The 24,702-nt window shown below is 34.1% G+C and overlaps 1 protein-coding gene across 1 annotated transcript in view; it reads right to left on the reverse strand.

Moving 5' to 3' along the window:
• Positions 1-24,702, reverse strand: part of LOC145319703 (formin-like protein) — a 101,885-nt gene that overhangs the window by 35,892 nt on the left and 41,291 nt on the right. The window contains exons 6-21 of the mRNA XM_080162002.1: positions 24,106-24,311; positions 23,100-23,153; positions 21,762-21,836; positions 21,044-21,206; positions 20,418-20,555; positions 14,484-14,606; positions 13,495-13,599; positions 12,903-12,989; positions 8,586-8,657; positions 8,079-8,147; positions 6,590-6,670; positions 3,435-3,479; positions 2,732-3,324; positions 1,877-1,989; positions 1,490-1,592; positions 116-326 (exon numbers count right to left, since the gene is read on the reverse strand). Coding sequence (XP_080018128.1) covers positions 116-326; positions 1,490-1,592; positions 1,877-1,989; positions 2,732-3,324; positions 3,435-3,479; positions 6,590-6,670; positions 8,079-8,147; positions 8,586-8,657; positions 12,903-12,989; positions 13,495-13,599; positions 14,484-14,606; positions 20,418-20,555; positions 21,044-21,206; positions 21,762-21,836; positions 23,100-23,153; positions 24,106-24,311 — 2,238 coding nt within the window. The remainder of the gene's footprint in view (positions 1-115; positions 327-1,489; positions 1,593-1,876; positions 1,990-2,731; positions 3,325-3,434; positions 3,480-6,589; positions 6,671-8,078; positions 8,148-8,585; positions 8,658-12,902; positions 12,990-13,494; positions 13,600-14,483; positions 14,607-20,417; positions 20,556-21,043; positions 21,207-21,761; positions 21,837-23,099; positions 23,154-24,105; positions 24,312-24,702) is intronic.

Consider the following 24,702-nt stretch of genomic DNA (forward strand, 5'->3'; position numbering starts at 1 on the left):
ACCTTGTAATCAAGGTACAAGGACAAGTTATTATATTTTAAACCAAAATTAAAGGTGGTAAAAAAACCACTTAGGCTATGTTCGCAGTATAAAAATTTAGATTAAACACCATTGCCTTTTTAGACGAATTCATATAGTTTCCAAAGGCCAGGATGATTTCAAGAATTTTCTGGAACTTTCTAGAGTTGCGGGTTCCTTTGGAGGCCAGGTAGACAGCCTCGATGCGCGGCTTGATGGCATGCGCGTTCTCGTAGAAGGTGGACATGAAGGACATTATATCGAGTTTGGTTCCCAGCCGCTGGATTTCTGACAGTTTACTCATCAATCTAAAGTTATTTTTCAATATTAATAAGATAACTTTTAGAGAGTCTACAGTGCACAGTACGCCTTGGTATTGTCAAGGCATTCCCCCTACTCTTTCTTTTAATGGCATGCCTCTTATATAACATTGAACAGAGGTGGATTCTTAAAAAGAATTAGGGTCGCTGCCTCACCAAAATTGTTTTTGTGAAAAATACTCCAAAATCACATAAAAATCTACAAAAATTAAATGCAATCTTCTATGATTTTGGAGGATTTTTTACAAAAACAAATTTGGAGAGGCAACGTTCATATTTTTTTAAAAAATAATCCACATCAGTATCTTATTGTTAATATTAGTTTATCTTTCAATTACATAATATTTGAAGAAAAAAGTTTATCAAATTTCAAGTAAAAGATATACCTAATAGACGAATGTTTATAAAATATAAAGAATATATTATTTGTGCCTTAATAAAACAATTTTTATCTATAATACAAAGTAGAATGATGTCTGTCTGTCTGTTTGTACCGAAGGATCTCGCTAACCGCTGAACCGATCCTGTTCTCCTTTACAGGGTAGCTTCTCATAGGTCTTGGGAATGTTTATAACTATTTTCTTGGAGGGTGGGACACCCCTAACCCCCCCCCCCAATTTTTTCTTTCTTTTAAAACTAAAATTAAAATAGTGGGGTCGATCAAAACCCCCAAAAATAAAATTAAAAAAAAAATATTTTTAATCTAAAATGCGAAAAATTAGGTGAATTAAACCACTTGGGGCGAAGCTGATAGTTTATTATTAAAGAACTAAAAGACCTGGGTATTTTTGTTAACTTTACGCCAGTTAAAAAATACCATCTTTCACAGTGAGGTGTTTTTAGCCCCGTATTAATTACAAAAAGCCCACGTGACTGAACAATAAAATTCTAAAAATAAATTTATTTAGACAACGAATGCGAGAATAGTTATTGATCGTATTTTTGACATCAATCCCCAGCTAATAGAATGAAATATTATAAAAGGCCCGGACCAAAAAGTTATGATATTCATACCTATTGATATTCGTTGAAAATTGTTTTAAAACTATACTACACATGATTTTTCAGTATGGCTAAACAACGGTTCTAATTCAGCAGATATTAATCGGTTCGAAGCCATATTGAAAATAAATATTAAGTAAATATCTTACCTATCCTCTTCTGTTAGCTTTTCCAGATCTTTCTTTTGGACAACTGTGTAATCCTTGTATGCCTTGATTTCTTCTGGCGTTGGCATTATTCTTTGTAGCAATTCTAGATAGATAGACAAATAGATAGATGGTAGATAGATAGATACTAAATAGATAGATAATTAGATAGATAGATAGTAATCTTTGTATGCTTTTATTTCTTCTGGCGTCGGCATTATTATTTGTAGCAACTCTAGATAGATAGATAGATAGTAATCTTTACATGCCTTAATGTCTTCTGGTGTTATTCTTTTTATCAACTCCAATTTTAAGGATGTATTGTTTGATAGATAGATAACTATATCACCCTCCCATCCCTTCTTCATGTAACAGTATTAATAATCTTACCTATAGCATCAAGACCAATGGCCGCGTTGTCCAGAGCATTTACATTCGCTATGAGATCATCTGTCGTCATATGCTGCGGTAACCGTCGCTTACAGATAGCTACATTCTTTAACCTTAATAGATAGATTCAGGATTAGATAGAAAGATAGATAGTTAGATGGAAGGAATAGAGGAAAAGCTACTGATAGTAATAATATGATTAGATAGAAAAGATAGAGTATTAGATAGAAGATATAGAAAAAGATAGAGGATTATAATGTAAGATAGAGATTTAAATAGAAAGATAGAGAATTATATCCTTATACTAAAGTAACAGGGTGTCTGTGTATCTGTGTGTCTGTCTGTGCGTCTGTACCGAGGGATCTCGCTAAACGCTGAACCGATCGGGTTCTCCTTAACAGGGTAGCTTCTCATAAGTCCCGGGAAGGTTTATAACTATTTTGGGGGAGGGTACCACCACCCTCCTAAGAGAAATGACAAAAAAATCAAAAAAAATTTCAAATTTAGAGGAGACTTCAACGTCAAATAAGGTGGTATCGTACATAAAAAATTAACTTTAACAAACAACAACATTTAAAGTGCCACTAGAGGCCTCTAGGGGCGTAGCCGCTAGTAGAAATATATAGTATTAGATAAAAAGATAGAGAATTAAATAGAAAGATAGAGAATTAGATAGAAAGATAACGGATTAGATAAAAAGATCTACTTATTAATTCCTCCCCTAAAATTTTTATTCCAACAAAATTAGAATTGTACACATTAAGAGTTTTTTTTATCGCCCTATCCTGTATCCCTAATAAAAAATAAATATTCTAATTAACAGATGACAAGATGACCTCATAACCATTTATTTACCTTGTGTTCTCAAGAAGTGTTTCCAACTGTGGCTGTCGAGGTTTAATTGTGCCACTATGTATTCCACCATCCATTCCATGACTGCCACCGCTTCCAGGCGTCGAGCCACCCACCCCCGGGCCAGCATTAAGCTTAAAGGCCTCCTCAAATTTGGCAAAGTCCAGGTCGTTGAAGACCTTATCACCCATGGTGTACCACACAGTGTTGTTAATATTACGTGGCGGTATCACATGAATTTGTAGTGTGGGCAGGCGGTTGTTGGGCACAACGGCGGGTTTGATGGGCAGGTCAAGCGGCCGGGGAGGTGCAGGGATTCCCATGCCCGGGGGGCGCGGAGCACCAGGTATTCCTGGGGGTGGCGGTGGTGGGGGACCTCCGCCCTTTCCCATCATCATTGGAGGTGGTGGAGGGGGCGGGGCGGAGGAAAGCATAGGTGGGGGAGGAGGTGGTGGCGGTGCAGCGGCTATAGATGATTTTCCCGCATTACCGTTGGTGCTCGCAGCACCACCGCCACCAGAAAGGTTGGAGTTCAGGCTGGTCGTTGACGCAGATTTTAAACTGTCACGCTCCATTTCAAGCTCTTTTATTCGGATCTAAAAAAAATATTTGGTAAGTTTTTGATTTGATACCTACCTCTTTTTAACGCTTTTAAGAAACTAAAAAAAAATAAACAAGCGTTTGTTAAGCATTTTTATTTTGAAACCTTGTTTCTATACTCCAAAACAGCTCTTTGCAGGATAGTTCTCTTCTAATAATAAAAGATTTATGTAAATAAATTTTGATGAAAAAAATACATTTTAAAATTTTGGTCATATGCCAACCAAATTTTGCATTAAATAAATATTATGAAATAATATTTCAATACATAAAGTGTGTTAGGGTAGCGTGGGGTTATTCCGGTCACTTTTTTGCTTCTACCCAATAAAACATACTTCCAAAAAACTTTTTCCGGTTTTTTGATCGCTAATGAATGATATGGCAATGAGGAAGAAGCCTGTCCTGGTCCGATTAAGATCTCGCAACTAGAACTCGGTCAAAACTCGGTCTAAAGGGCGGCGGGTGGCCTATACCAGAATTACCCCACGCTTGAGGTAATTCCGGTCATTTGACTTTGGGGGGGGGGGGGCGGGGGGGGGTGGTAAAAAGTTGATTGAATCGCAAAAAAACATCATTTTTTTCATGCAAAATTTTTTTTAAATCATACTTTTTATTATATGATTATGTTTTTTTAAGACAATTTCTGATTCGCAGGTCTTGGAATTTTTCCCCAAAAAAATTTTTAATTTTAAAAATCCTGCTAGTTTTGACAGCAGATTTCAATACATATTTTCTTGTCTCAAATTGGCTAGGATTGATCTACAAGGGTGGTTAGGGTGTCTAAAGATGCAGAATTACATGCCTGACAATAAAGCCAAAATGATATGGGGTCTAATTCTAATATTTCAACACATTTTATGCAACAGGAATTTTGAAAAATACAAAATCTTGAATATGCACTCTAAATCTTGGTGATAGAACCTTTATGCTGTAGAGTTTTTGTTAGAGCATGCAAAAAGATTCCTTTGGACGCTTTAAACACCTTTCTAGCTCAATCCTAGCCGATTGACATAAAAAATCCAAACCGCGCAAAAATCAAAACACCCTCTTATATGAATGCTGACCGGAATATTGTGGCCAAATAATGATGAAACATATAAAAAAGTAACACACTTTATAGATAATTTTTTACTAAAATTCTATTCAAACTCTTACCAAATACAGAAAAAATCTATTCTTATATAAATATTTTTTCAGATGTTTTAATATTTCTAAACTTTAAGAATAAAAATTATACCATAAGCGAATCAATAGTTTTAAAGGCCTTTTTATAAATAAGAAAGTTATAGCCCCTACAGCGGCCATTTTCTAAACCTTGCTTAACCTAACCTTAACTAAAAAAAGCATGAAAAGCTACTGTGAAAATAAAAGGCAATAAACTTTGGACGCTACCCACTATTTAACTTAAAGTTAAGAAACAATAAAATACTATTTTCGGTGTTGTCTGCCGACGGATTGTAAATTACGGATTCGGATTCTGGGTCTAAAATGGGTCCAAAAATTTTGCGGATTTCGAACTCCAGATTCGGATTGCCAACCCTAGATTTAGGTAGGTACAAACTTAAAACTTAAAAATTCTAATGAAGTTAAAGAGGACTATCCACGAACAAGAGCAAGTGATTCTAAGCATCTTCCAGCATTGACCCATAGTATTTTTTAGTAAATATACTAGGTTTATGTTTAATATTTGCTTTATCGACTAAAAAGTTAGGTTTCACCATGGTTTTATATGAAAAAAAAACTTTGAAATGTTAAGCATTGTTTGGTGCAATCTGATCGAATGTTTTGATGAGTTCAAACTGTTGTTTAAAAGCTTTGACACAAAAGTATATTATTGTGATTAAAAATGTATATTTAGAAAAGGGTTGGTAACTTGTTAACAGTTTGATTAATGTACTTTTGCAATTTACAACATTTAATGCTTTTCTGCAGTGTTATTTTATTTTGTCCTTTGAACTCAACAAAGCATTTGATGATATTGCTTTAAAAATTGATTTACATTTCTAAGTTTTTTTCATATATAACCATGGTGAAACCTAACTTTGTAGTCGATAAATCAAATATTAAACATAAACCTAGTATATTAACTAAAAAAATACTATGGGTCAATGCTGGAAGATGCTTAGAATCACTTGCTCTTGTTCGTGGATAGTCCTCTTTTGTTGAAATATTTTTGTAAAAATATAATTACGATAAGATTTTATACTAAAATATCCTATTTCTCTGTACCTTTGACAATAAGACATATATTTGATGTATTTTTTGACAGGAAATATATCAAAAAGAAATTTCAGATCAAGTTACACTTCTATGAGTACACCAATTTTTGCAAGATTCATCGCAAAATCTCTTTTTCCGTATATATACGTGCACTGAATATTCAAGTAAATTATTATGTACTAGTGGCGATGCCCCTAGAGGCCTCAGGGACACTGAAGGAATTTGATGTGGGGGTCATTTTTCTATGGACGAATTCTCTTCGGAGGTTCAGACACCTCTCCCCCGATATAGTTATAAACCTTCCCGGATCCTTTAAGAAGCTTCACTAAAAAGATGAGCCATATCAGTTCAGCAGTAAGCGAGATCCTTCGCCTCAGACAACAAATCTTATTTCTTTATCCTATTATATAAAGTAGTAAGCATTTTTTGTCTGTCCCGAAGGATCTCGATAACCGCTGAACCGATATTGTTCTTCTTTACAGTGAAGCTTCTTATAGGTCCTGGAAAGGTTTTAAATTATTTTTGGGGAGGGTGCCTTCCCCCCCAAAAAAAATTATTTCTTTACTCTTTTGAAACTCAAATTTAAAATGTGACGAGGTCGACTTTTCCCCTTCCTACTTTAAGTGCCCCTAGAGGCTTCTAGGGGCGTAGCCGCTAGTATAATACCTAGGATTATCTTTTTTATATTAATGTAAAAACTTCTAATGTAATCTATAAAATCAGAAGTCAATGATTATAATAGGTAGGAACCTTTTTTTCTTCCAGAATTTTTTTTAATGCTTTCTTCTTTTAAAGGGAAGGAAAGTGCAATAGCACTTTTATCGCCTTCATTTTATTACTACATACCAATAATTTTTAACAAAACAGAATTTGACACACTCCGTATCGTTCTCCACAAAAATAAACCGTCAAGGAAGTCCATGTCTCACATATCCCCTTTTTAATTTAGTATCGGCAGACAATTGTCTATAAACCCGGGCAATAAATAAAAATAAGAATATTAACATAAATAAGTAGCGCAGCTGTAATGAAAATATTTACCTCCAGAACACTTTGTCTCTTCTTCTTTTCAACCTCTTCTTTTTCTACGCTTTTCTTTAGTGTACTGTACTCACTTCGGACCTAGAGGGTTAAAAATGTTTATCAGACAGGGATAAATATGTCAGTGTGGCGTAGAAATTAAAAATTACCAAACTGTTACGGAGCATGAATCGTAGATAGTGAGAGAAAGGGGGTTACTGTCAATTAAATTAATCAAAACCCAACATAGATTAAAATTATTGGCGGAAAAGTTTGAATACTTGAACTTTGTACAAACAAATCATGATTCTGCTCTGGCTATCCAATGTTTTTTTTTTAACTAACGAATGGCAGAACGAGTATTTAAACTTTGGGTGCAATATTATTAATAATAATTATTAATTCCTCAGCTACTTTATTTTTAACTAGTGGCTGTACTACTACTCCTAGCATCTAGGAGCTCTGTATTCTAAGGAGTAAGAAAAGTCTGAAACCAAACTTAGAGATAAATAGCCTAAAACCATCCATGAACCTGTAAGAATCTTCCATAATATAGAGAACTCAATCGGTTCAGCAGTTCTCGAAATCTTAAGCTACAGACAAAAAAAGTTTATTTCTTTATAAAACAGGATAATTGGAGGAAAGATTATTATAAAGTCTATTGTCCTATCCCTAGCTCCCTGATTTGGTATAAACAAAAGAATGAATAGATATTCTTTATATATAAATGAACCAAAATATAATTATTCCTACTACCGGTTTCTCAAACGTAATTAATTAATCAAAATATTAAATCTGAAAATTAAAATTTGTTTTTTATCAAGAAAATCCGTAAGGGGTTAACCCCCCCCCCCCCCCCCCCACCAAAAAATCATTTTCATCAAATCAGGTATGCGTTATCAAAGGACCTAAAAATTGTTAAGAAAAAAAAACACCTAAAATATTAACTTATTATGATTTAGATCAAATTTTCTTAATTATCATCAAATTACGCATATTTGACTGTGATATAATTGAACAGAAAAATCAGATGAATAGCATAATTTTATCATACAAAAATTTGTTTTTAACGGAAAGAGCTAACCTTTCCGGGCGGACTGACCGACCCTAATTTTTAATAACCTTCGCTTTTAAAAAGGACATTAATGGATTATTTGAATTCCAAAAAAAATACTTTCACACAGTTAAGCTAGTTAAGCACTGATAACCCCTTTATTTGTTTATACAGACAAACTTATTGGAGACCTTTGTTTTGGAGGTTCCAAAAGGGTCATACAAATGACGAGTATGCATTAAAAATTTGGGGTATAGTCCCTTTCGAGACAACGCCTCTTCACAGTAGATTTTCTCCTATATCTAGCACCTGCGGTGGGCTCTAACATTGCAAGACCAATTGCCTAACCCTGTGGGGCATTCACCTAACTTAACATAAAAAAGCTACTATGAAAATACGACAGAACGTCCCTTAAGAGGCGTTGTCACGAAGAAAGTATACCCAAAATTTGTATACCTTTTCCTCTTGTTCTTTGTGCAAATTTACTTCTGTCTGTAATTCATCTATCCGTTTCTCATATTGGACCTAAAAATAACATTTAACTCAATAACAACATACAAAATAGTAAAAAAACATCACAATTACGATAATACAGATATTTTGCGTCGCCGTTTTTATTCTATAAAAAATGTGATATTAGTAAATTTTGAAATAAATCTAGAAAAATAATGAATAGTGAAAAACACCTAAACGTGCATTTTATCATCCGGCCCACCAATGACTTCATCCCTCCCACACCCCCTCTCTCAATGCTGCTAAAATATTTCATATTTCCCCCAAACGTGGCCTATTCCCACAGCTAGAGTACAACCAACCTTTTGATTGCACCACTTTTTTCTAACGGCCCTAACTGGGAAAATAACAAGAAGGTCATGTTAATATGCAGCCGACGTTTTTAACATCTTAAGTTATGCCTTGAACCTAATCCCTCCCTTATAACAACTAAAAGACGTGTTTAATTACCTCTTTGCTCATCATATCAGCCTCCAGTTCTGAAAACATTTCCTTGGCTCGCCCCAACTCCTCCTCCAGGTCCTATAATTGACAGTTATCCTTATTAATGGACAAGATAATGATAGATTGATATCAGGGTGTAAGGATTAGTACTGTGTAAGAAAATGTTTTTATGTATGTACTATGTATGCTTGCTAAGATTTCGTACACGACATACGTCTAGACCCGAAGAAAAAAATACTCAGCCGATTTCTAAAATAAAAATATTAATACCTTATACTTAAACGTAAATTTCTTTTTAAAACATACATTATTAACTTAAAAAATTTCTTAACCAATATATAACTATCTATAATACAAAGTAGCTTGATGTCTGTCTGTCCGTCTGTCTGTCTGTCCGTCCGTCTGTCCCTTAAGATCTCGGTATCCACTGAACCGATCGGATTCTACTCTTCAGGGTATATACCGGATTCTATTCTTCAGGGTATATACCTATTGGTCCTGTGGTGGTTTTAAGCTATTTTCTTGGGGGGTGGGACACCCTCAACCCCCCAAAAAATGAAATTTCCCCCCCCCCTTAAAAAAAAAATTGGGGGGAGAGTATGGTTCAGAGCACCAGAATTTTTTTTTATTCTTTATTTTTTTTTAAAACTACCTCATGGGACAAAGCCCCTAGAGGCTAAGGGCAAAGCCACTAGTGTTATTAATAAAGAATTTAATAATAAATTCCCTAATTAGGTTTAAAAAGTTTCTGATTAAAAAAATTCGTAACAGAGTTACCAAGAACCAAAGACAGTGACTTGTGATACCAAACTTTTCTGCCAATTTAATATCATGATTAATGAGACAACATGAATTGTTTTTAAAAGCGAAGCTTTTCTATATAATTAGGGGCACTTAAGGATACATTGAGAGGTTTTAATAAATTTGGGAGGATATTCATTTTTTTCTTAGGGGAATAGCTAGTGGGAGGGTGGTAAATACCTTCCCTTGAAATAGTTATTAACCTCATCTGGACCTATGAGAAGATACATTGTAAAGGAGAACAATATTGGTTCAGCGGTTAGGGAGATCCTTCGGTGCAGACAGACAGACGGCCAGACATATTATTATATTTATACAAGAATAATTAAAACTAATTAGAACGAAGATCTCAGAAACCACTGGATTATTTGGTTTATGTCCTTTTGGGCCTTAGGTCTGTAAAATTAAGCAGTCATGGTATTATACTTATAATTAAAAGGACCGAGTCATGCCATTCAAAGAAGCTTGGTATAGGTCCTTGAGTGGTTAAGGCTGTTTAATTACCATAACGTCAGGTATAAAAATATTGTATTTTTTTTCAGATACCATTTCCCTGTTACAATATGTTACTAATTAAAGTAATTTTTACTTCTTAAGAAGAATTTAATAAGGTGAGGGAGAGGGAGTTAAAACGTACAACAAATTTATCCAGAAACAAGTAGTTACAAAATATTTTCCTAGTAAATAATTCTTAATATGGAATTAACAGTATGTTTATCTGTGTGAGTTTGTGTGTAGTTTTTTGAGACTTGACAAATTTTATAATTATCTAATTTTAATTATTATGTACACTTTACAACGAAATACATTAATCCCTATACTAAAGTAACAGGATGTCTGTGTGTCTGTGTATCTGTGTGTCTGTACCGAAGGATCTCGCTAACCGCTAAACCGATCGGGTTCTCCTTAACAGGGTAGCTTCTCATAGGTCCCGGGAAGGTTTATAACTAATTTTTTGGGGGGTGGGACTTCCCCAACCCCCCCCCCAAAAAAAATTCTTTTTCTTTTTAAAACTAAAATTAAAATAGTACGGTAGACTAACCCCCCCCCCCCAATAAAAAAAATAAAAAATTCCCCTCCCCCCAAAAAATGTTTTTTCTTTTTTATTTTAAATCTAAAATACGAAAAATTGGTTTGATCAAACCTCTTGGGGCAAAGCCTCTAGGGGCTAGGGGCGAAGCCGCTAGTACTTAAAAGAAGTTAAAGTAATTTTAATATTGGAAACGATGAATATTTAAAGAATTAAATACAAGTATGTCCAAAAGTAACACAGCCATAACAAACTTCAAACAGTAAGAAATAAAACATGAACAGAAAGCTACAATATCTATAATACAAAGTAGAACGAAGTTTGTTTGTCTGTCTGTCTGTTTGTTTGTAGCGAAGGATCTCGCTTTCCGCTGAACCGATCGGGTTCTCCTTTACAGGGTAGCTTCCCATAGGTCCCGGGAAGGTTTATAACTATTTTCTTGGGGGGTGGGACACCCCCCCCCAAAAAAAAATGAAAAATACCCCTACCCCCCAAATATTTTTTTTTTTAAATTTAAATTAAAATAGTGGGGTCGAATTCCCCCCCCCCCAAAAAAAAAAAAAATTGGTTTGATTAAACCTCTTGGGGCAAAGCCCCTAGTGGCTAGGGGCGAAGCCGCTAGTAAAATATAAAAGGACATGAATTAAGTTGAGAAATAGCAAAGATCAGAGAATAATCTCGCCGTTGAAAAAAAATACTCAAATTGAAGTAATATTTAATTTTTCATATATTTTGTCTTATATTAGACTAGCAGCTTCGCCCCTAGCCTCTAGGGGCTGTGCCCCTAGAGGTTTGATCAAACCAATTTTTCGTATTTTAGATTTAAAAGAAAAAAAAAAAATTTTAATTTTCTTTGGAAGGGGAAATTTTTTTTTATAACACCCCAACTATAGAGTAACTTTCTACCAAATTTTTCTTTTACATTAAAAATTCATTAAATGGATCAAGTAAAGTTCAAAGAATAGAACTTCTAAATAGTGATGGCAATCCGTCGAATTTTTGGGCCGGATTCGGATTCCGAATTCTTAAAAGAATCCGTCAAAATAATTGGCGGATTTCTTGCGGATTCCGGATTCTAGCAATATTTTAAAAGGCCTTTATTAAAAATTAAAAAATTTAAGTGCTACATATGTCCTAAAAATTAATGTTTTTGTTTTTTTTCTATAATTCACTTCCGAGAATTGAACCAGATTTTAAAAGATATTATATATAATGATGATAATCTTTGCCTTCAAAAAGGGGAAGTTGAAAGAAAAAACTCAAGACGCTAATTTTAGCCTACCAATTTAGAATCCGGAATCCGCTATTAAAAAACGGATTCCGGATCCGGATTCGGATTCCAAAATTGGCCCAAAAATTGGGCGGATTCCGGATCCCGGATCCGGATTCCGGATTGCCAACCCTACTTCTAAAAGCTAAAAACTTTTTAGTCTGTTTGTGACAAAACAGCTAAAGGTTATGCTTGGACATTGTTTAAACCGGCGCGGTCGGCAAAAGAATGCTGAATTAGTCGGTGTCTGTCCAAGGATGAACAATGAACATGGAGGGCTTGGCTAAAAAAAGAATTTCGCATTTATTTGCGCTTCGGTAAGACTGTTATAATTGAGCCTAAACTATTCAATACAGTTACTAAGATGTGCGAATATAACATGTGCATTAATCCTTTGGCCGCTAAGATATTTGGAAGGATTCATTTCAGCAACATTTTGCTGTGAACTGCACTAGATTCAGTTAAACGGCTGGTAACAAGAAAATAATTTAAATTATTTAACATGAAGTGTTTACCATAAATACCAATTAAGAAGTTTAAAATAAAGATTATGAAACATTCTTTGATGAATATTTTTAAAAGTAAATCGAAGCTTCTTTCTTTATTATGATGCTCTTGCTCGACCAGAGTCCATTCATACATGAAGGTTATCATAGTAAATTTAGGCATGTTGGTAGAATCCTACTTATTACAAACTTTTCATCAAGATTCCTTTATTTTAAGCAATATTAGTGATAAAGACATACTTTTATTGTATAAACTTATTAACAATATTGTGATCTTCAAATGTTATACTCATAAGGGCTGTCACTTTATGTACTTCCACGTTCTTGTTAACCCAAAAGTCCACATTTATTTCTTCGCCCTTTTGGATGTTATTATCCCTTGTTGATCAATATTTCTAATGGAATTTTAATAAAACAATTTATAGTTTTCCAGTATTACTAGTATATATAAGACTTTATAAAAGTCTAACGCGCATAATATTCTCACGTTTCACCTGCTCGATATCAAAATAATCATTTATCGCATAGGTATTATTAAAACCAGTTTGTTTAGCCCCGAAATGCCGAAGGCACGGGCATTGTACATTTTTATATTCGTAGAAAACTGGATATAATGATACGATGCTATGCATAATTTTCAGTATGGCTGAAAACCGGTTCTAATCCACCGGATATTAATCGGTTTCTAAGCGGTACTAAAAAACTTGTATCTGTACCTGGACTTGATCCAGAGCTGCCTGTTTAGCCTCCGCCTCCTCCATGATGGCGGCCACGTCAAATTCGTTGTCAACATATGCAGATATCTAATATATTTTACAAAAATTAAATAAATAGCAATAAAGGCGGTTTTTTCTCCACAAAACCCTTAGGTACCCTTATATAAAATTAAATTAAAAATAAGGGAGAGGGGATATTATGAAATCCCGCAAGGTCAGGGTAGTGTAGGTATAAACTCCAAAGGGGTTAGGAATAAGAAAAGCACCCCATCTTCTTCCTGCCCATTTCCTATGGTAATATCTTAAGCTATTGTAGGTATAATATCAAGAACTAATTTTCCAAAACTATTTTGACTTCAACTACAATAAGCACAATAAATATGACAATAACACGGCGCTAATGTTGAAAAGAGACTAACTACAAAAAAAATTATAAATGTTTCATCAAAAATTCTGTTCCAGTCCCGAAGGGAATTTGCCGATTTAAGTAAGTAAATTTCTTTATAATTTGTTATCTTTTGATTCACTTTTGGATGAGTATCTTAAAAGTTGATGTCTATTTTTCTATCTCAATTAATACAATATAAAATACCTGTACAGCTAATTCGTCAGATTCATGGTTCTTCAAATGTTCTAGACACTCGTCCAGTCCCAGATAGGTAAATTCGTACTGCAAGGCTACCCGGAAATTCATATCCTGAGAATAAATGTTTTAATATCTTGTTTATTTCCGAACAATGGACGTCAAAGCTTTTTTTAGAGGGATAAAATTTCAAAGGTTTAATGTGACTACCCCCCCCCCCCCCCCCAACCATACACGACTATGTTACAAACCATAAATAATACTAATTGGTACAATTTTTTGTATTATAAAATTCAAACCCTATATACTAACTAATAACTAATGTCCTAAATACTTGAATCTATTTGTTTATTCGCCTCTATAAACAACAATATTATGGCAGGGTTCCCATAAAATCCTTATACTAAAGTAACAGGATGTTTGTGTGTTTGTACCGGAGGATCTCGCTAACCGCTGAACCGATCGGGTTCTCCTTAACAGGGTAGATTCCCATAGGTCCTGGGAAGGTGGATAACTATTTTGGGGGAGGGTATTACCACCCTCCCAAGAGAAAACACAATAACTCGAAATTTTTATTTTAAGTATAGAGACTCCTACGCAACCTTGAACGCAACAAAAAAAAAACTAAACATCTAAAGTGCCACTAGAGGCTTCTAGGGGCGTAGCCGCTAAAAAATAAATAAATAAACTAACCTCAACAGAATGTACAACAATATTGATGAACTATATACAGGCAACCATGAACTATACTAACCTCAACAGAATGTACAACAATATTGATGAACTGTATACAGGCAACCATGAACTATACTAACCTCAACAGAATGTACAACAATATTGATGAACTATATACAGGCAACCATGAACTATACTAACCTCAACAGAATGTACAACAATATTGATGAACTATATACAGGCAACCATGAACTATACTAACCTCAACAGAATGTACAACAATATTGATGAACTGTATACAGGCAACCATGAACTATACTAACCTCAACAGAATGTACAACAATATTGATGAACTGCATACAGGCAACCATGAACTCTATCTGGAACTCTGAAGGATTTGTAAAGTAGGACACAAGGGTTTGAAATCTGTGGGTCTCTCTCATCTCCTAAATAAACAACAAAATTTAATTAAGTTGGTTTTATTGAAGTTTGAGGGACGGCAAGTAATGCCGTTGACTTTTTTACAAGTTAAAAATATTATTCTAGAAGAAAAAATAGAAATAATGAAATCAATAAAAAGAATGAACTGAGATTACTTGAAGGCAAATGTATTTGGAAACGTCAATTTTTTTTCATCACTACTTCCCTTTATAGATAATCTATAAAGGGTTTTTCAAAAATGAAATAAGGTAAAATTTCATTATTTTAATTGTTTAAGTAAATTTTGTATTTTATGCTATTTTTCTTTGTTTATTGTTATTTTATAAATGAGACAATATTAATTAAATTCATAAATCTTAATCTAGGTCACTCTATTGAAAATACATAGGTATATAGAAATTTAGTACGTAAATGTAATTTTTTAAAAGGAAATGTTTTGTAAGAAAAAACAATTCGAAAGAAATGATGCCTATGATTTAAATAAAAACTTACACAGAAGACGAAACGTTTTCTTTTCAATTTTGAAAAAAAAACTCTTTTCTTTCTTGTATATTAAAGGTTTTTAACATTTCTTTTCTTTAACATATTTGACAAAAACTATATGAGACAAATAACAATAATGAGGTTATATTCAGTGATGATGTTATGGTAGCTTGATTTTCTGAAATTAGGATTCAGATAAACAAGGAGATTGGTTTTGGTATTCCATCGGCGGCACTCCCCTTTCTCGTGAAAGCTACTTATTATTTACACCAACATGTCCATAAAATGCAAGTAAATAATAAACATGGTTATTATATTATCGTTCTACTACTATTTTTAAGCCTTAAAACACACACCTTTACGGATTCTACCAGAAACCTACCCCTCTCTTAGAAGGCAAATAATATTAATTTTTGTTATAAACAAAGATATTCAAAAGTTCTATGTTCGATTATCTGTTGGTTTGGTTGGTAATGCTGTTGTCACGTGTTTAAGTACATCCTACAGGTAAACTCTTTTATGGATGTGTCTTAGCATAAGAAATCACCAATATGAATCACACAGCAAATGCCAGGGTGCTATTTATTATTCTATTACTCTACTAAGAATATATATTTTTGTTATTTACTTGAATATATGGCTCTTATATGAAAACTAGGAATTGGTATTCGTCAATTCTATCAAAATTCAATGGAAATCTCATTGCTGGTTACAGTTAGGCATCATGAGCTAGATAAAATTAATAAAGAGGATAATTTTTATCGCGTTATCCCGTAAAGTTGGGTGTTGGGTTGTAGTCAAATGCTCTTATTAAGTCAAACTGTTCAAAAGTAGGACCATTTTACATAATATATACATTTGGTTATAATTAAGAACACTTTGACTTAATAAGAGCATTACAGAATTACGCAAATAATGACCCTCTTTAAACTAATTATAGAGCTTGTTTAGAATCTTTAGCCAATGAGATAATGACTAGAAATTTTGACAAACCACAAAGCTTGTATGGAAGCATCAGCCAATGAGAGATGAGATATTTTGACTTGACACAGCTTTGTAAGAATCATTAACCAATCAGTGACAAGAAATTTAGACTAATCACAGAGCTAGTTTAGAATCTACAACAGAGCTGGATCTTTAAATGTGTAGCCGTTCCCGCTGCCAGAGGTACAGCCACTAACCTAATAGTGATCTTTAAATCAAATTGGCTACGCGTGGCCACGGCTTTAAATCTTTAAATCACAACCACTTTTTAAATTTTCAGTAAAAATATGAAGAAAAAAAATATTATGTAATAATACGTGAAAACTTTAAACATTTAAAAATCCATGTTTTATTGGCAGTACTGGCAGTGGCTACGGCAACGGCTACACATTTAAAAATCCGGCTCAGATAATCGAGAAAGTATTTTGACCTATCACAGCCAATATATAATAAGAGACAGATTATAGTTAAAATATCTTTGGCCACAGAATAGGTATTAAGTAATTGGATGAGAGAGCAAAAAACAACGTTAAAGTCGTACTAACCGACAAACATAGTATACATGATTACCAAAAAAATCATTCGCCCCACAAGATCTCTGAATATCCGTCTCTAATCCATGATTTATCCCAGGAAAATATTTATTTGGATAACAAGAATTTATGACCGAAATTTTGATATTCCAGCTTTGTCTATTTACATAAATATTTGCTAAATCAGAGATAATGTGAACTGCTTCAAGAGAAAAAATGGAGACCAAAGAAATCTCGAATCCAAGTACCTTAGAATTTAATTTCCAGTATGGCTTCGAAACCGATTAATATCCGGTGGATTAGAACCAGTTCTCAGCCATACTGAAAAATTATGTATACCATCGTATTATATCCAATTTTCTACAAATATAAAATGTACAATCATCTCTGGATTAATAAACAGGTACTAATAATATAATTGTAATTTTTTTATCTGCAGAAAGCTGTTCATAATACAAGGCGATAAGTAGCTGTTATAGCTCTGAAAAAAAGTAGTGAAGATGTTAATATTTGTATTATAAACACTCTTGGAATTACTGAAAATGCACCATCTCTTGATCCTAGCTAACATATGAAGGAAAGTTTTGTAGAAAAAAATATAAAAGATATAAAACATTATTTATAACATTCCTTATAACATTATTTCGTTTTCAAATTCATAAAAAAAAAAGACGTCAGACAAATAAATTGAAAGATTTTTAGCTGCGAGCATTTCTTTGCTAATATTTATTACTCTACTGAGTTACTAAAAGACCGTCTAATTTTGTATAATAATCAAGATATTAAACAAAATCAAATTTTCAAAACCAGGGGACATTGTGCAGTTTATTACTCTAGTCCCCAAAGTTTTATAATAAAGTTTTCTTGTCCTGTCGCTAGAAAACTTCATTGAATTTTGATAGTTCAAAACATTTCAACCACTAATTGTAACCTACAGAAGGGGTAATATTGTGTAACATTAATGAGGATGTACATTGTACAGTAATTTCTTACATATTATCTTATCCCTTTAAATCCCTGTTAAAAACGGACCCCGTTATAAGTTAGCATTTAAATTTCTTTAAATTATATTTTTCTTTTAATGACTAAATAAAATTTTAGACTTATTGACCCCCCCCCCCCCTCCCCAGCCTTGTAGTGGGTGAGGGTTTAGTCACTGGCGTTAATTATTTCAAGATAATAATTCGAAAGTTTTTATCACGAATTATTTTTACAAAAAGGATCCTCGGATCAACTGCAGTTCACGGTAAAATATTCCTGGTAACGAATATTTCAAAAAATCTATGAATTTTAAAGGCTGCTAGCTGGCTGAATGTACAGATCATACCCGCACACCATTTTAAGCAGCACCAGAAGGCCTACAAATAATCTGGAATAGCCAAGATCCAATGATGCGCAAAGAAAGCTTCACTGAAAAAAAACGCGTAAAATAGGTCTTTTTCGCGCATTTCTCTGCACTGCGATATACTTATGCATTATTGATTTATAACTATTCAAGATTATTTGTAGGCCTTCTTATTTCGCTTAAAACAGTGTGCGGGCATTATCTGTACGTTCAGCCGTTTGGCAGCTAGCAGCCTTTAAAATTCATAGATTTTTGGAAATATTCGTTACCAGGAATATTTTACCGTGAACTGCAGTAGATCCGGATCCTCTGATGTCAAATGGACCAGAAAAGGTGATTTTTATTTTTGAACAATTTTACTTGAAACCCTAAAATCGAAGATTTTTATTTTTAATTGAACGGTTATATAAACGTTTTTAGCAAAGGTGAGCTAAATAAATAGAAAATATGGATTATAAAACATTCTGTAGAATGTATCTTCTTGATGTTTTTTTAAGAAGCGCAGCTAATACACAACTATGGTATGTTCATACGTCATTATGACTGGCAATACTTTAAGAAATCTCTATTAGCGGCTCTAGTGCTAGGGTGCAAATCCCAATTTAATATTGGAATTATGAAAATAGCTTCAAACTATGGAATGTTGAAAAAGTTTATCTATTATACAAAGTAGCTTGATGTCTGTCCGTCCCTTAAGATCTCAGTAACCACTGAACTGATCGGATTCTACTCTTAAGGGAATATACCTACTGGTCCTGTGGTTGTTTTAGGCTATTTTCTTAAAGGGTGGAACCCCCCCCCCATTTTTTTATATTTTTACGAATTTTGTTAATTTTCTTTAATTTTACGACTTTTGCTTATTCGCCATTTATTCGCGAAAATTTGCGATTCATTCGCATTTTTTTTCCCGCTGGGTAGGTAATAGAAGATGTAATTATAACTCTTGGGGCAAAGCCCCTAGAGGCTAGGTGCGAAGCCGCTAATTCCTTATAAAGCAGAACCTAAACGGTCTCGAGGCACATACGGAGGGACGGACAAGCACAAATACGAACGGACAGACATCCTTTTACTTGTTATTGATGCCCTACATATACTTGTGTACTAAAGTGTTCTTGTTTAGCTTTAAAATAAACGAAAGGAGATTATAAAATATTGTACTTAAAAAAAAGTAACACGTACTTCATTGTACTTAAAATCAAGCAACTAAATGTTCATTTACAGCTTTTTTCACAAAACTTATTTTATAATTTTAATAGTAATTTTTTAATTTATCTTACATTAGAGCCAGTTTATAGGAAGTTTATTGCATAAGTAATTTGATTTTCAATATCAATGGGCAAAACTGCAGGGAGGAAGGGGAAATTGGGCAGTTTGTTACATTAGTCCCCAAAGTTTAATAATAACGTTTTCTTAATCATGGGCTTAACTTGGAACTTTTTGTTGGTTCTTGAAGTTGAGTGTCCAAATGTTACAGCCAGTAATTTGATTCTACAAAAAAGGGAGTTCGGTGTGATGTAAATCATTATGGATGTACACCAATTTATCACCCATTGCCTTAACCCTATAGATCCCTAGCAAGATTGACTTACCATTAGCTGTAATTTACAGAAGGGGTAATTTTGTGTATTATTATTGGGGTTGTACATCAATTTATCGTCCCTGTAGATCCCTGGCAAAATTGACCCAACGTCTTGACATTATCTTAATATCTGGGTATCCCAAGTAAGTAAGTATGTTTAGCTGGATTTAAAAAAAAATAGATTTTGTAGATCAGACCCAACTTATTTTAGGCAGGACATTGTTGAATACGGGAGTAGTACAGTGCAATCCTTTCATTTTCCTAAGGTGATTGTCAACACCTTTCCCCACTCTCTTCCTCACGCACGCCATTGATGAAAGGGATGCATGGAGTTGGAGAGCAACATTAAATTCAGATGTAACTTTCAAACTTAACATTTGTATTTACTTTCAATCAATTCTTATTTTTTCCAGAGAATAGCTGGGATATGGGGATAACATAATAAAGGTTAAATAATATCCCCAATTTTCATGCATGATTTGCTGCCTCCTGTAGTTGGTATATTTTTGATGTAAGAAAGGAGGGTAGATTAAATTAGTTGCCATTGTCATTTCCCTCAAATGAACAAATGAGTTTCCAACTAAATTTTACAAAACGCACAAATCAGCAAAATTAATTTAAAGTTTTCTATTCTTCATTTAGTTAAAATTCTTTTGAATTTAACAAGCATAAGTTTATCTATAATTAAAGCAGCCTTAAAGAATAACAAAATTTTAGATAAAACAGCTTCGTTTTGTACATTTTACCCAATCATCCTATGAATCACCATTCAAATACCAGATGATGGGATAATCCTATCATGCTAAAAGTTGGTATAAAAAAAACTTGTTTAAAATGGGTTTAAATTGTACCTTGTTGTTTAATATCATCAAGTTCTTATAAAATTACTGACCTGCTTAAACGAGTCGAAAGCACTGAGAATAATTTCATGGCCGCCTTTCAGCAGACAAATAGCCGCCAACAGCTCCAGGACCAGTGCCTTCGTTCGTAGCCGCTCGTGGATTAATGATAAGGCGATTGAATTGATAGCCTGATACATTGATACTTAAATAGATGTTCAAGAAGAAACAAGGATGACAAAATAAATGAGTATAGAACAGCTATTCAGTTGTCATAAAAGAAAAGAAAGAGAGAATAAGAAATCTAAGAAAATCACAAAACCTTAAAAATTAAGGTCTTTTGAAGCATGAACGACAGACAGATTGAAAAAAAACAATCCATTTTCACCAAAAAATTCAGCTTTCTATCTTCAAAAGCAGCAGAGCAAAAAAAAAACATTTCCCTTATACGTATTGACTTTCCAACAGACAAAGTAATTTATAAATTAGCTTAGCTGCTAAAAAAATATTTTTATCAAAATATGAAACTAAACTAATTCGAAGTTTTAAATAAAGAGATCGATTCTTTACTTGTTGATTTACGGATGTATACGAGAATAAGAAAAAAATCCAATTAGCAGTTGTGGGAATGGGGCGAAGATTAATTTATCCCTATAAAACTTTTTAAGTATCTTCCTGCCTGTTTGTGCTTAATAACCATATTGAAACCAAACTTGTTGTTCATGATGGCGCGCATACACATTATACACAGGTGTATGTCGTCTGTCACGTCCCCAAGCTTACGGTCCTTGTCCCGTTTCGCGGATTTTCTAAACTCGTTCCGCGTCAGGTCAGATGATTTTCTGCGGTTTCGTTGGTTGATGTACAATGTCTTTTTTATTAGGGTTGAGATTAGGGTTGGCAATCCGAATCCGGAATCTAAAATCCGCCCAATTTTTAACCAATTTTGGAATCCGAATCCGAAATCCGTTTTTTAATAGCGAATTCAGATTCTTAAATGGTAGGCTAAAATTAGCGTTTTGAGTTTTTTCTTTTAACTCCGTTTTTTTGAAGGCAAAGATTATCATCATTATATATATCTTTTAAAATTATGTTCGATTCTCGGAAGTGAATTATAGAGAACACCAAGAACATTAAATTTTTTAATTTTATAAAAAAAAAGCTTTTAAAATATTGCTAGACTCCGGAATCCGAATCTGGAATCCGCCAAAAATAAGAATCCGGAATCCGCGGAAATTCGCCTATGTCGTTTTAACAAGGACCATAACAATGATTAGGAAAATAATAACTTTTGAATGAGAAAATCAGAAAAAAATTCTTTAAAAGTAATTTGCATTTATACTTGGCGCATAAAAACGAACAAAAGAAATAAACAAGAACGTGCATGTACATCATTCCTGCTGCGTATAGAAAGGTTTATTTTCTTGGCGGATGAAGACAGGGTTCCTATTGTTCCGCCCATTGAATCAACACTTGTCAAGAAAAAGATGTTCATATAAATGTTCAAATCCTAGGAAAAATCTATAATACAAAGTAGCTTGATGTCTGTCCGTCCATCCGTCTGTCCCTTAAGATCTCGGTAACCACGGAACCGATCGGATTCTACTCTTCAGAGTATAATATACCTATTGGACCTGTGGTGGTTGTAAGCTATTTCCCCAAAAATGAAATTTCCCCCCCCCCTCAAAAAAAAAAAATTGGGGGGGAGAGTATGGTTCGGAGCACCAGAAATTTTTTATATTTTTAATTTTTTTTAAAACTACCTCATGGGGCAAAGCCCCTAGAGGCTAGGGGCGACGCCGCTAGTACTAATATATAACACCACTTGAAATTTTCTATCTCCCCACAAAAATCTCTTTTTAAAAGCGAAGCTTTTCTATAATTAGGGTCGGTCCGTCCGTCCGTACGTCCGTACGTCCGTCCGTCCGTCCGTACGTCCGTAACGGATAGCTTTTTTCGTTAATTTAGGCATGTTAGGATTGTCCTATCGATTTCAAATTTTGCATGGTGATTCCTTTAATAGTTAGGTACGATTTAGAAAGCGTAGCAACTCTATAATCATTACCAAAATGTCCGTACGTCCGTTTTAAACATGTTGATTTTTTTACTTTTTTAACAACAAATTTTTATGTGATCAAATCATCCGATTGATCTGATTTTTGGTATATTGATTCCTGGGAGAACAAAGTATAATGTTATAAGCGAAGCAACTCTATAATCAAGTCCTAAAAATGTAGGTATGTCCATAAACATTATCCTGTATAAAGCATTTTTTTAACCAAATTTACTTAGAATTTTGCTTCGACTCTTATATATTTATATTCTGATTATTTAGTTCTGACAATATATAAGTGTTAATGTCCGTTTGTCCTATCGTTTCAGTGCTTCGCTTTTATGGATGTTGTCATCCTTGTTCATGTATAAAGATTTATTATTACTACCACCCCCCACCCCCCCTATTTCTCACCCAACCAAAAAAATCTCGATATGGGAATCATATACCTGAAATTGTCTGCAAGGGGGAAAATCACCCACACCCATCCCCTTAGGCCATCAAGCCACACGTTAAAAAGAATGTATCGTAAATTTCCAGGGATGGAGATGACATTGGACTGTAAATTTCTACTGGTTGTTTCCAAACTTTTCAACCAATAATTTTATTCTACAGGTAAAGTAATTTTGTTTATCGTCATTGAGGATGTACATTGTACATGAACACTTGTATGAACACTTTCCTGGTAAATAAATCTTCTTCGTCTAACTCTAACTTTTGGCGCATCACGTGTAATCTAAAACGATAATAGTTATAATTTATCGCATCGTGTTGCACACAGCTTTTTGCAAATAGTAAAACGAATAATTACAAGATTAATTCCAGTTTTGTTTTTATCCAGCTGATATTTAGCGGTTTCAAAGCCATGCTGGTTATAAAAAAATACCGAGCTGAGAAGAATATTTGGTGTTTATGCAGGGATGTATATTCTGCACAAGATTCATTATTTTCCCCTCCTGTTTTTTTTCCAGCAAGGAAGGAGAAAAATGGAATAGTTATTTCTCGCATCGTATTATAAACGGCTTTCCGCGGATATAGAAATTACAATTATGAGATTAAAACTAGTTCTTTTAACCCCGAGGTCCCGAAGCCACCGGCTATAAAAAACTGGTTTTAATCTTATGATTGTACATTTCTATATTCCTAGAAAGCTGGATATAATATCATGCTAGACATAGTTTTTTGCTAGTTGGATGAGAACCGGTTACTATCCACCGGATTCGAATGAATACGAGAAAAACATTTACATGACTCTTAAATTTCATATTAATCCCCCTCTTGCATATTCTTTTAGTTTTTTACACCTAGGAGGGCGAGAAAAATGACAAAAAATGTTTTCAGTTCTCTTAATTTTTACATTTTTTACCCACAACCACATATTTATTTTATTTTTTTTTACATCCTCTTTCGCAGGGTCAATTTTGCAGAATATACACCCCTGTGTTTTATGTCATAATGGTAAGAAAAGGAGCGTTAATTTTTATCATTAATAACTTCTGGTCCCTGGAAAGGGGGGGGGGGATTGAGGGGATTTGTGGGTCATAAACCTTACTAAGACATATCCACTACCTGTGGCTTTCCTAACCTCACTAAACTAAGCAATCTAACTTAACCTAACCTATCTCAAGGCTTGCATTCGAGACAAAACATGACAAGATTAAAATGATTGGACGGACGACAATCTCCACCTGGATGAAAGATACTCTATAAGTATATCAAGTCCGCGGCTGGCCTCACTCAGAAACTCGCGGACCCACTCAATAGGATTTGTCCGCAGCGAGATTTCAAGGTCCCGCAGAATTTGCGTGGACGTTGAGTCCAGTTTGCGGGTTGCCTTGGCCCCGTGCGGGTCCAGAAATAGCCGCAGCTTGCTCAGGTAGGTTTCTGGAGGGTCCTGCAATAAAAATAATTATGACAATAAAATGTGGGTAATATTTTGTTTTGGGTGGGAGGAGCATGATCGATTTGATAATAAAGAGGGTGAGTCATTGAAAAATATATTTGAAACACAGTAACAAGCCCTATTCACTCCACAGGGGGAGCATAGGCCGCTGACAATTTTGTCAGTGTTTCTGTAACAATGTGGCTTTTTTATGGATATGGGATAGGGTTGTCAGCCCTAAGCCCTATAATTGCGGTGTAAAGCATCCATTTGCCCACCAGACAACAAACCCTTTGATTGCACGACCTTTGTCTGAGAAGTCTGTGCATGGTAGTGAGTTGCGCCTGTTTTGGGCCAAGGCATTCCCCCCTACTCTAATTATTTATGTCGCGCTCCTGACATA

This window comes from Acartia tonsa, chromosome 5 (genome assembly GCF_053477335.1).
Source record: "Acartia tonsa isolate MP-2025a chromosome 5, ASM5347733v1, whole genome shotgun sequence".
Lineage (NCBI taxonomy): Eukaryota > Metazoa > Arthropoda > Copepoda > Calanoida > Acartiidae > Acartia > Acartia tonsa.